General features: G+C 43.5%; 1 protein-coding gene across 2 annotated transcripts; it reads right to left on the bottom strand.

The window, feature by feature from the left end:
- Positions 1-1,930: 1,930 nt before the first annotated feature.
- Positions 1,931-11,916, bottom strand: LOC147881729 (uncharacterized). Of its 2 annotated transcripts, none has more exons than XM_087401757.1 (2): positions 11,053-11,916; positions 1,931-2,449 (listed from the first exon to the last, which is right to left on the bottom strand). In XM_087401757.1, exons 1-2 carry the CDS (start codon positions 11,451-11,453, stop codon positions 2,335-2,337), a joined length of 516 nt encoding a protein of 171 aa, XP_087257883.1. In that variant the 5' UTR covers positions 11,454-11,916; the 3' UTR covers positions 1,931-2,334. The 2 variants fall into 2 exon arrangements, with proteins under 2 accessions (XP_087257883.1, XP_087257884.1); XM_087401758.1 differs by having other exon boundaries at positions 1,934-2,911.
- Positions 11,917-12,962: the final 1,046 nt, after the last annotated feature.

Raw genomic sequence — 12,962 nt, forward strand, 5'->3', positions numbered from 1 at the left:
CCAATAATGGGAAAGCACAATAGATAAGTCTAGTTCAAAAGAGCAACAAAATAGATTAGTTCATAAGAGCAACAAAAGTGGTGAACCACATCTGGATATGGGAGGCCTACACCATGTCATGGTAAGATTCAATTTTATACATGTTTATTGTAAGAATGTCCTTGCACTTATATTAAGAATGAACCATTGCATTGGTTAGAAAATGTCATATTACACACTCATGTGCTACGCTTTTTAATTTAGACTCAATCTCTCCTATTGATTTATGGTTCAAGTAAAGTCCTTAGAATATTTATACATATACTTATAAGATGTCATCTCCTATGAACAATTATTCCTCGTTATGTATGCTTCATGCTTCTCTTTTTTAAAGAGACTCAATCTCTCCCATTTATTTATGGTTTCATGTAATGTCCTTAGTATCTCATAAATGTAATCCAAGTGTCCATTGAGAAAAGAATATTTTGACATCCATTTGATGAATAGGCCAATCAAAAGTGACCACTTGCAACTTGGTGACTTGAACTTCATTCATATCAAGTAGCCCCCCATCACAAACTCCATTGACCCTATCTTTGATTTTGAAATCAAATTGATGCATAAAACTCAAGATAATTGCCTTTATGATTCACATAAACAATATAGACTAAGGTGACTCTCTCTCTCTCAAATGCCAATGTTGGCAAAAATCAAATGTAAGACAATGATTAGCACAAGATCTTTCTGCGATTTGATAAAATAGCAATTTGGATCATTTACAAATTTAGCCTACCCATTTGGCTACTATATTCCATCTAAAAGCAAAACAACAAATGCAATTTTCACCTCATAACACTCACCCACAAAGTCAACAACAATAAATCCCACACATGGCGAGACGAGCTACTAGACATCCCCACTAACATCATGAATGTCCGGCAACAAGATAAACCAAAGTACAAATATATCATGTCACACATATACAAGCATCTATACCAATATACGAGCATCCATTCTACAAAGGTCTTTCTAACTTAGATGTTGTCGACTGATGTAATTCATGATGAAGACCGAGCAACAAAATCATTTATCTTAGTGATTGAGCCAGATAAGCTAGAGGGATCACAAGACCAAACATTATCTATGACAGCTTTCTTCGTTAGAAAAATGTGGCCATGTTATTTGTATCTCTACAACACAAAAATGAGCTCAGACGCTATGAGAGGCTAAGGGGATACACCAAAGAAACATTAGCACAGACAGTGTCATAAAGAACTCTCCACACTAGGGACAAGTGCCATTCTAGAGATACAGGCACCCTAAACAAAGAACAAACCAGATGTTCAGCATTCACAAGAAAGAGACCAAGGGTTTACATGGGAAACACTATTTACCAGCTCAAGCCTGGGAGCATGAGGAAACTCATCCACATTATTCACAATACTGACAGTTAAACGGTGCTTGTGACTCCCATTGGAATTGCAAGGGCATACCTTAGATACCTTAGGCCCTAGCGACAAAACATGATGTTGCTTACTGTGGTTGATTCTAGTCGTTGCTCAAATCGTGGGAATCGGCACTTGGTATCTGCTATGGCAAGCCAAGACACTAGCTAGAAAGCTCAATTAGTATAACCTAAACTTAAGCTGCCTTTTGGGTTTTAAAAGATTGCAATATATCATCAACAGAAAAAATTAAGGATTCATTAATACAGAAGAATAACTTGTGAAATACAAACACTCTAGGGACCTTCTGCATCCACATCCAAACTATCTCAAAGCTTCCTCCTACTTAGTGCTGTTTTGTGTCTCCCTCAGCAAGTTTATTTCTCTATACTCTTCCTCTGTTCACTCAAGAAGTCAAACTGCATTCAAGAATATCCTATCACATCTCTCAATGCTTAAGGAAACATTTTTAGAAGCCTGAATCGTCAACCCTCTTTTGTACAAATCAAATTCTAGGTTCTTGCCACAAACACAATTCACAAATGCAGTCATCGAAACCGAAGCCTGAAACTCTCTTTTAATATGCAGCCCTCAGATCCAATATAACTGTCTCACAATGCAGTTATGACTGATCAATCTTTGCATACTTTGTGAGGCCATCTTCGGAGCAGTCACAAAAGGTTGGGGTAAGTAACACTTTTGCTATGAAATACTCAACAATATCCATGTATGAAAATTTCCAGAAAGCTTTAATCAACATATTGCCCAAAGTGCACTTCATTTGGGACCCGGAACACAAAGAACCTTGGGGGCAGCTTACCCCTCCAGTCAAGCTGTGCAGACTTGCAAATAAGGCTCTCCGGTCTTAGAGCAGTGACAAAGGACGAGGAGAGGTTTTAGCGTTTAAATTCTAAGATAAATTGCACCCTATCAGAGCTTCTGTTATTTGCACAAAGTTGAATTTCAGCTTGATGATTGTATCGAAATGGAATAACGGATGCCTTGACAGATGCAATGTTTGACACCTGTTAAGCAACCCGCATTCATAATCAGCTACGTTTTCACCAGCCGGATCATTCAAAAATAGTACAATCCAAAGCTTGACAATCCGTTAACTCGTGATAGCATGCCCCTCAAGCACAGCGCCTTTGGTAGAAGAGATCATGTAATTAAGGCCTACAAAATCATGCTGCAAAGCTACAAGCAGTCTCTCCTTCTCAATAGGCAGGTTTTCTCTGCAAGACGCGCCAAAAGTGTAACTGCTTTGTACATTGTTTCCTTCAGATGCTTCATCTGTTTCATCTATAACCCAAGCAGCAGCACAGCGTTCACAATTCGAGACTGCTTTTCTCCAATCTATGGCCATTTACGATTTAAAGAAAGAACTTTTCAATATGAAGTTAAATTCGGGATGAGACTATTGAATGGTGCAAGTGCAACTTTGTGATTCAGTGTCTTCGTCATCGTCATCAGAATCACCTGAATCACTATTGATGGCAAACAACAAAAAATCATCCCACAAAATGTAAAGTCATCAGATATTCAGAAAATAGTTTCTCCCTAATTTAGCTTTGACAGCCCATTTCACATAAATATGCCATCCCTCACAATGACAAAGCATACAAAGACATACATGTAAACCACAGCTGTGTTGCCACAATATTTTTGCCATCATTATTGGAACTCCCTTAATTATGATGCACCTCAAACAAACCCAGAAATTCCTACGTGCTCACACAAACACAAAACTTCGAATGGCATATCCAGGGATAAGGTCTGTATTTCGCCTTCACATGCCACAGCTCATAACCCTCCAAATTTTCTCAAATCAGAAAGACTCACTGATCTATACAACACCAAGCACTAACACACACATGGGGTCTAATTCCAGCTGGCAGAAAGCCCAAATCGGCAAGACAATCTGTGATGATAGCAATGACTATGTCTACACAGTTTTCTCTAGCATGGGTTAGGATGCTCGCTTAGAAGCTTCACCCTTTTTCTCATTGTATCAAGTTTTCCATCAGTCTCATAGATCCATAGGTCTTTAGTCTTTAATAAACTCTCTCTCTCTCTCTCTCACCACCAAGCTGCACCCAGATCCATCTCCCACATGCATTCAAGGATCTGGATGGGTCAGTTTCGGGTATCTTCACACAGGCTACGGGTTGAGACAAGATGAGCACATGGCATCCCATGCGAGAGACAGATTTACACTGTATGTGATATGCCGGAGACCACTAAGCTTTCAGATGCCCTGTATACTATGAGATCGGTGGATGGAACCATTGTCTTTTCAGTATGGACTTCGGCCCACTCGAAGAGTTCTTGGCACATCTAGATCAATGGCGGGTGACTAATTTCCTTCTTGAGGCCCAAAGACACAGAGATCAGCTCATAAGAACACAAGGGCTGCTGCTGCTGCTGTACAGACGACCAACTGTACGGACGACAGTTGTACGGCGCAGATGTACGACTGCACTGCGCAGATGTATGACTGTACGGACGATGGACTGTGTGGCGCAGATGTACGGACTGTACGGCGGTGCAAGAGCTGAGTCCGTACAAATTGTACGGACGACGGGCTGTACGGGCGGGCAGCGATGGTACGTGCAGGTCATACGGACTGTACGTCAAGTGTTGAGCAAGGAGCAGATACAAAGGAGCAGCGAACTATTGAGCTTGGAGCACGGAGCTTGCAAGCAAGGAAGCAAAGAGCAGGATCTTGCTGCTCTGATACCAAATGTGAGTAGGAGAGTGAGAGTTGAAAGCAATAGTTGCAATAGAAGAGTGTGATACAACTGAAGAGTGGGATAGGTTTTGTCTAAGTGACAAAACCTTATCCTTCACTAACCGTAGTTAGTAAACTAACTGTGGTTAGAGGAAAAAACCTCTAAAATGAGAAAAAAGTGCCCCTAACCTACTTATTACATTACAGTGGTCACTGCTAAATTATAACAATAATTCTCACACATACTTGAGCATCCATTTATACAAAGTCTTCGTACTGAGTTTCTGTCGGCACTCCAGAGGTGAGGGGCAGACTCAGCCATGACGAAGGCTAGCACTAAAGCAGAAGGCTAATCAAAAAGTAGTCCAAAATATCTTCATTCAAGCTACAACTGCTTGTGAAGTCTAAACGATTTCATTTTAGTCGCTCCCAAACGAGCATCTAAATTGGTTAACCAACTTCACCATTCTTTGACTGCAGTCTTAGGAGAAGTCCCAAATGGTGGCATCCCCTCGGCTTCTAAATAGTTGTCCTCAACTGAAAAGCTTCTTGATACAACTGTAGAGCTTGAGGATACTCTGAGAAGAATTCTTCATCTACCCACCTTGCATCAAGTGCCAGATAATTCTTAATTTTGACAAGGTATCTATGGATAACCTTGCCTTTGGATCCTTTCTTCTCTGTATGATATACAATTTGTTCTAGTTGGAGGATCTTCTCCATTTCTTTTTACCTCATGTGGCTCTTCTTGAACTGGTAATGTGGTTCTGGTCATTGATACTTCTTTAGAAGACTCACATGAAAAGCATTGTGAATCTTCCAAGTCTCGAGCAGCTCTAGTCGAAAAGCGACTTCATTTATGGGCTCACTAACTCTGAATGGTCCATAATACTTGGGAGACAACTTTGGGTATACTTTCTCTTTTCCTTTCAACTTTTTAAGGCATGCTTTTTCAAACTTTAGTAACACCTAGTCTCCTTCTTGGAGATTCATCTCTCTCTGGTGCTTGTCTGTTGCCTTCTTTTGCTTTTGTTGAGATCTTTCAATTGTTGTCCAACCTTGCCAAAAAGCTATATCTAAGTCTCGGACATACTCGTTGGCTGCAAATATCTTTGTTTTGAGGATAGGTGGCAGAGTCACCTTTTCATAAATAACTTCGAATGGGGCTTTTCCTATGGAGCTATGAATAGTGTTATTGTATGCAAATTCCACAAGAGGCGATGCTTTTTCCATTTGACCTTCTTCTCAGATGCATAATACTTCAGAAGATCCAATACCATGGAATTGGCATTCTCACCTTGTTCGTCTGACTGAGAATGAAAATAAGATTAAAAGTCCAACTTCGTCCCCGTATTATCAAATAATGCTCTCCAGAATAAACTAGTCATCATGGAGTCTTGATCACTAACAATTGACTTAGGCATCCCATGGTGCTTGAAGATATGTGCCAAAAGCAATCTGGCCACGTGGTCTGCCTTAATAGTTTTTCTTACTGAAATGAAATGGGCCTGCTTGCTGAACTGGTCAATGATGGTCCATATCATTCCCGTATCTGGATCTAGGAAGATCAAAGATGAAATCCATCGCAATACTTTCCCATGGTCCCTATGGTATGGGCAGCGGCATGAAAAGTCATGGGATCTTGTGCATGTCATACTTTACCTTTTAGCACATTGGACATTCACTTACAAACTTGTGAATGTTTTTCAGCCGAAAGAAATATCTCTCAATGGCCTATGTAGTAGACCAAATACCTCAATGCCATGCATAAGGAGAAGCATGACATTCTTTCAAATCTTTGACTCACATGTCTTGAGTCATACAAAGATGATCATCTTTTATGAGAAATCTGTCTTTCAATGTATACTGGCTAGATGATACTCCCTATTGAATATTTCCCATGGTCTCTCCAAAATCTGGATCCTGTAAATAAAGCTTTTTCATAGCCTCCAAATCCCGGTGATATGCTATGGTGACATTATTTACTTTAGTCCTTCTAGATAAAGCATCCGCAACTCTGTTCCGAGCTCCTGGAGTATAGACAATCTGAAAATGAAACATGGACAGAAAATTTGCCCACTTCATCTGCTTTTTTGAGATCTTGGTCTGAGTCAAGAAATACTTAAGGCTCTGGCAGTCGGTCTTGACTCTAAAGTCAGCTCCAAGAAGATAATGCTTCCAAATAGTTAAAGCATGGATAACTACTAGCATCTCTTTCTCATAAACATCCAAATACATCTCGGCACTACGCAGCCTCCTGCTTTCATAAGCTATAACTCAACGACCTTGATGGAGAGCAGCTCCCACACATTCTCCACATGCATCGCAGTCCATGTCAAACGGTTTCTGTAAATCTGAAACAACAAGAATAGGCTTGGTCGTTAGCTTTTCTTTGAGAGCATTAAAAGCTGGTCTTTGTCTTTCTCCCCACCTGAAAACTACTGGTCTTTGTCTTTCTCGCCACCTGAAAACTACATTTTTCTTGGTCAAGTCATGTAAGGGGCTTGCTATATCAGCAAAGTGTGTGATGAAGCGTCTGTAATAAGTACAAAGCCCAAGAAAGCTGCATACTTCACGTACCGAGGTGAGTTCTGGCCATTCATGTATAGCTTTTATCTTGACTGGATCCATCTGAATCCCTTCCTTGGAAATAATGTATCCCAGATAATGAATCTCATCAAGAAAGAATTCACTCTTTTTGGCATTAATAAAAAGCTTATTCCTGAGTGCTTGAAACACAGTAGCCAAGTGCTCTTTGTGCTCTTCTTCTATCTTAGAAAAGACCAAAATATCATCAAAGTACCTATAAAGTGCCTGTAAGATCTGGAAATTATGTTCATCATACAATTGTAAGTTGCTGGTGCATTGGTAAGCCCAAAAGGCATCACCAAAAACTCATAAAGTCCACAAGTGGTCCGAAAAGCCATCTTATGGACATCTTGTGGGTGGGTGGATCCTTATTTGATGCTATCTGCTTTTTAAATCAATACGGCTGAAAATCATGGCCCCTTTCAGTCTATCCAAAATATCATCTATGCAAGGGATTGGGAACCTGTTCTTCAATGTCATTTTATCAAGAGCTCTATAATCCACACACATACGATAAGAGCCATCCTTCTTTTGAACAAAAGGGTGAGGAACTAGGCTTGATGAGTCCTTTGGAGAGCAAATCCTGTACCTATATCATAATTTCTTCAGTCTGGGCTGCGCTCACTGGGCTGCGCTCACACGATAAGGCGCTGATTTGGAGGCTCACTTCCTGGAAGGAGACCTATAACATGATCTTTAGGTTGTTCTGGAGGAAGCTCTCCTAGTAGAGAATTTGAAAAACAATCTTTGTAAGATTCTAGAAACTGAATTTTTTCTTTTTCTAAAGGACTCATTTCCACTTGAGGTTCACCCTCTTTCTCTTTAACTAAGACCATATACGCAGAAATTGCAAATTTTATTGATTTAGCAATGGAAATATTTGATACAACTGGAATGGTCCCTTAACCAAAATCTTGTGTTGCTTATTCCGATGCACAAAACTAAGAGTTCTTGCTTTTAAATCAAGAACTAACTCCTTTCTATGAAACCACAACATACCCAAAATAGCATCATAATACTTGAGAGGTGAAACATAAAACTCTTTGTGGTCCAATAGTCCTATACGTGAATTCTGAGCTTTCCAATCAAAGGTGTGACTTTGACTGGATCTCCTTTAAAGACATGTTCTGCATCCAAAGATAATCCCAATTCTTCCGTCTTAATTCCTAGCCTCAAAGCTAGATCTTCTAAGAAGAAATTATTGGTAGCTCCTGGATTAAAAAGAATCAAAGCATTATGATCTCTTACTTTACCCCATGCGAGGCAAAACTCTTGGTTTTCTGGTTCTATGGATCTACCCAACATATTTGGGACTCCTCCCGCCACAGGCTTTGGCAATCCTCTTGGCATTTTCTACTCCCTTGGACCCGAAGGTCTTTCGGGGCACAAGGCAGCCATATGCCTTTCTTTTCCACAATGGAAAGTTGAAACACTTACCCTCCTTTCAGAAGGCCTCAATCTGTTCTGAAGTAAACTTTGACTTCGCTTTGAAGGGCTTCAATGGACCCCTCGGCTTCTGAGGTTAAAATCTCTTTGAACCTTGGGTTGGCGCCACGATTCTGATCTCTTACTTTACCCCATGCGAGGCAAAGCTCTCGGTTTTCTGGTTATGTGGTTCTACCCAACATATTTGGGACTCCTCCCGCCACAAGCTTTGGCAATTCTCTTGGCATTTTCTACTCCCTTGGACCCACAGGCCTTTCGGGGCATTGGGCAGCCATATACCCTTACCCTCCTTTCGGAAGGCCTCAATCTATTGTGGAGTAAACTTTGACTTCCATTTGAAGGGCTTCAATGCACCCCTCGGCTTCTGAGGTTGAAATCTCTTAGAAGCTTGGGTTGGTGCCACAACACTCTTGCTAGTATCCACACCCTCCCCTTTGTTTGTCATAGTCTAAAGAAGGACTTCCCTCAGTAGTTCAACCATGGAAGCTGAATGCATCAAATCTCGGAGCTTGGTCTTCTTTGGATCAATTACACCTTTGTAAGACTAGAATATATTTTTTATTGTTCTAAAGTCCAAATATCTCTACAGAAAAAAAAGAGAGAACGAAAGAGAAGAAAAAAGAGATAGCAAAAACTTTTTGAAAAACAAAAGGAAGACATACTTAACAAGCATGCCAAAACTTATGCCGTCATCAGTGCCCTAGCATAAGCAACTATACTACATTTCTAAAGACCCGTGGAGTCTATTTGGATCAATGCGTACTTGAGTTCGTATGTTGGGAAGCAATCCCGCTCGATACTTCCGAAGCTTCGTCTTTTCTGAAATTTCTTTGAAGGGCGTGATCTGAAGATATAAGGTTGTTCACTCGTTATGAGGGGGACAACTAGAAGATCGTGACAGCTCGATTGCTCGAGTTCGAAGGCGGGAACGTGACTGAAGGAGGTGGTGCCAGGAAGTGCTACCAAAGATGGACCTGTGTACCAGGATGGTGTGCAGAAGCAGAACCAGACCTGGTGGAGCACGAGCCACTGGATGAAAAGCCAAGAAAAGATTTTGACATCGAAAAGTTCCAAAGGACTACCACCAGGGAGTTACTGGAGCATCGTCATCGACGTGTTGGCATTAAGCTGAGACGTGTCGGTGAGAGGGGGTGTTAGAAAGGTCACCTCCCCATTTGTAAGTCCCCATATGAGGAGAGCATGGGGGAGGTAGACTGGGGGATAATAGGGCTGCCACATAGGCAGCACACAGTCTGCCATGTGGGCAGCTGTCAAAGCAGGAATCCATGGGCCTGCAAAAGAGACACACACATGGCGGCATAGGCAGGCTGAAGGCGCCTGCGTGGCGGGCTGTCTGGCAGAGGAGATGGCGCAGAAGGGCAGGGCAGACCAGCAGATTGGGTCGGCCACATGGAGGCCAGGTGGAGCAGCAAATGGGGTTGCTAGTGGGCAGTGGCATGCCTTATATAGGGCTGGGCCCTTGCCTTGATAAGAGGGCCAAGGCCCTAAAAGTGTGGGCTCAAAAGGCCCCGGGTTGTGAGCCCTTTAAAGGGCTGGACCAGCCACAGACTGGTCGGCCAGTTTGCTGCAGGCTGGTCGGTTTTTTGTCAGCCCCCTTGGGGCCTATAAAAGGAGAGGCCCTGGGCCTCATTTTATATCCAACTATCCAGCAAGTTCAGGAGCAGACAGGAGCAGCCAGAAGCCACTCCCTTGAGCCTCACACCGGGGGTGAAGGAGAGTGGAAGGTGTGCTGCAGACTGAGTTCCCCAGAGGCTGGACCTTGGCTGTCTTCTAGGGCAGCAAGGTGTTGTGATCATCATATCTTCTCGAGCAGCCATTCACAAGCAGGTAGGAGCAGTGGAACAGCTATCTTGGAGCCTACATTCAGGAGGACCAAGGGACTTGTGTGCTGCAGACAAAGCTTGGCAAGGGCTGCCCACCTAGGCTGATTCACAGGCAGTAAGGTGGAGAAGAACGCACTAGACGGAAAGTCTACAGACGCTCGAGATGGAGCACGCGGGCTCGAGTCTAGAGATAGCCAGCAGATAGGAGAAGTACCTTGTGGTAAGATCAAAGGACCACACCATTGGTGGGACTCTGGATCTCTCTCTTTTGTATTGTGTCCATAGTTTTGGACGGAAATATATTATTTTGGTGGTTTCTCTATCTGGCTGGTTCATTGTCTATTGATGAGTCTGCACATCTATTTTATGCACACAAGTCAAGAAGTTTGTGATTCCACATCCCGCACCACACTTTGTGAGCTCCTGGGCATTACTATCAGTCTTCCACTGTGCATACCCGCTGTTGGGTAATTTCTAACATGCCCATGGGCAAAATAACAAAGAGATGCACACCCACAAGCTTCAAGAATGAAGGCTCCACCTGGTGTAAGTCCGCTTGGGGGATGGAGAGGCATTTACATAGCACTAGCAGGTAGCCACTCGCCTATCTATTGTTTTCTATCAGAAAGGCAGATTATAATTTTAAACGCGTCTGATCTAGTGTAGGCCTATCCCTGTCATGTATAAACCGCTTAGTTTGCAGTTGCAAATTTTTTTCGAGCAAGGGTCTCACCAAGCATGAAGCCTGCTCCCATCACCCTGAGCTCTGTTTATACATATGCCTTCGAGTAATCTATCGAATCATTCGCTATAGAATGTGAGTTTTTCCGAATCTCAGAACCAGACCTTCATTTGTTCAGAGCTTCAACGAAATAAGATTCATGACCCTTGGTTTGCCGAGGCAAATAAAGACTTTATCCCTCGAACCTCGGACGGCATTTGATGCGCAATCTAGCTGCTTTAAAAATAAAAAGACATCTTTAAGCGATCCCAAAAAGTTAGAGCTTGGGTGAATCACCTTGCTTCAAACTCAAGCACGTGGACAAGCTCCTTTCCATGGCTGTCGTTCCATTGAACTCTCCTCTTCAGCTCGCTTCCTTTATCTACCCCGGGGTTTTCAACTCCATTCTCCGACATTTTTGACTCCTCGTTTATACCATTATTGCACATATCTTTTAAAAAAGTTTCTGCTCGGAAGCTATCACTACGCTGCTGTCGCTCATCGACGTTACCTTCCATGGCCGAGACCGTACCATTCTGCGATTCCGATATATCCCCATGTTTCCATTGAGGAACTTCGCCGGGCGGCTTTACGCTTATCGTGAAGGCAGATGGGCTTGCAGTGGTATGGCTATCTGGAGACGGAGGGTGGCCATCCTCCTCGGAAGAATACGGAGGGGGAAAGGAGGGCACCACCATGCCATCCTCTGCTAGAGCATCCACCTTGGCTAGTCCTTAAGGCAAACGGCACCCACAAAGGAAGATACGTCCGCCACTGCGGAGCAAGCGTGGCAACCGGAATCTTTCCCTGCCAGTCCCTCACAAGGACGCCACCCACGGCCGGTATGGTTCACTGGGAGGGCGAGGAGCTCAATCAAATCGGGAATGCCGCCATGCGCAGATTGAAAGAGGGAGCAGGGAGCCGAGAGTGGTGGAACAGACGAGCAAGGGAGGAGGGGCAGCAAGGGGGCGAATCTGGAGTGAAAAATGGTGTGGGAGGGAGAGGGAGGGAGGAAATGAAAAATGAGAGGATGGGAGGGAGGCAAGGGAGGGGCTATAGAAGGGAAAAGGGGGAGGAGTGGCGATGGCGATGGCGATGGCTATGGCGAGCGTGAGCTTGATTGAGCTCGAGCTTGAGATGGAAAGAAGAGCAGCTGCAGAAAGAGACATGGAAAGACGATGATGCGCACTTTGCCACCTGCCATGTGTAAACATGCCCGTCCCCCTAGGACCTCGTGTAAACCTTCCCTCCTTTCTCTCCCCCCCCGCCCCTCACACCTCGCATTTTCCTTGGCATGCATTTGGCCCACCCTCTGCTTGGAGAGCTCTTTGCAACCCACTTCCTTGCCTCTCGAACGAACTCCATAGACCCCTATGGGCAGGCCAAGGACCCGACACCTGGTGAACAGCCTTGCCACTCTACGCCCCTCAACCTCCCCTATGCATGTGCCCAGAAATCCGCCCCGGTCCAACATACTTCAAGCATGTGCAGGTGCAGGTGCCCCCGATTGCGATACGTTCCAACACGCAACCCTTGAAACGGAATGTGCACGTGTACCCAACTTGTGTGTCGGCTCAACACTAATCCAACCAAGCATGGTCTCCTTACTCTTTTATCATTTTTAATTTGCACCTTCACCAGAGATCAACTTACCTTTCAAACCCGATTGCCTTTTCGGGCAATGGGGAAGCATATAGCGCTTACCCCGACACCCGTGGTCCAAAAGATATGTTATCCAATTATACTCTAAAGTAGACAACCTAATGGATGGAGCACGGCCTGCTCCACCACTATTTGGTTTGTGCCTGTGTGTAGGGATGTGAAATACAAATAGACTCCATCGAGAAAAAAAAAAGTGTATAGGTAAAAATGGCACCTCATGCATCTACCATGAAGACCTCACCAAGAATCTAAAACTCCTAGAGCCACTTCTGACCTAATTCCTTGATCGGCAGGCAACATTGGTTATGATTATTTCTCAATCAACTAGGTCTACTGCAGAGGTGTAACTGTTGCTTGAATGCAACCATTCACATTGACATTTGATTTCCTCTTTAAGAATCCATAAATAATGGGACGATGGAGACCTCTTCACATGCATCCCTATAAGTACCACTTGAGGAATGGTTAACCAGTTCCTCTTGTCCTTCATTGCCAATACGGGAACACTCAGCAAAGGCCTATTCTTGCCCAACCAATAGGAAATC

Source organism: Dipteris shenzhenensis, chromosome 30, assembly GCF_047967505.1.
Source record: "Dipteris shenzhenensis isolate YYH24624 ecotype China chromosome 30, Dip_SZ_1.0, whole genome shotgun sequence".
Lineage (NCBI taxonomy): Eukaryota > Viridiplantae > Streptophyta > Polypodiopsida > Gleicheniales > Dipteridaceae > Dipteris > Dipteris shenzhenensis.

What these genes read in the sequence shown, in the direction of transcription:
- LOC147881729 (XM_087401757.1), bottom strand. Translation starts at nt 11,453, where the DNA reads ATGGTGGTGCCCTCCTTTCCCCCTCCGTATTCTTCCGAGGAGGATGGC. An exon ending in GTGCTTGAGTTTGAAGCAAG is followed by an intron (nt 2,450 to 11,052) that starts GTGATTCACCCA and finishes GTTGCTTAACAG; the next exon opens with GTGTCAAACATTGCATCTGT.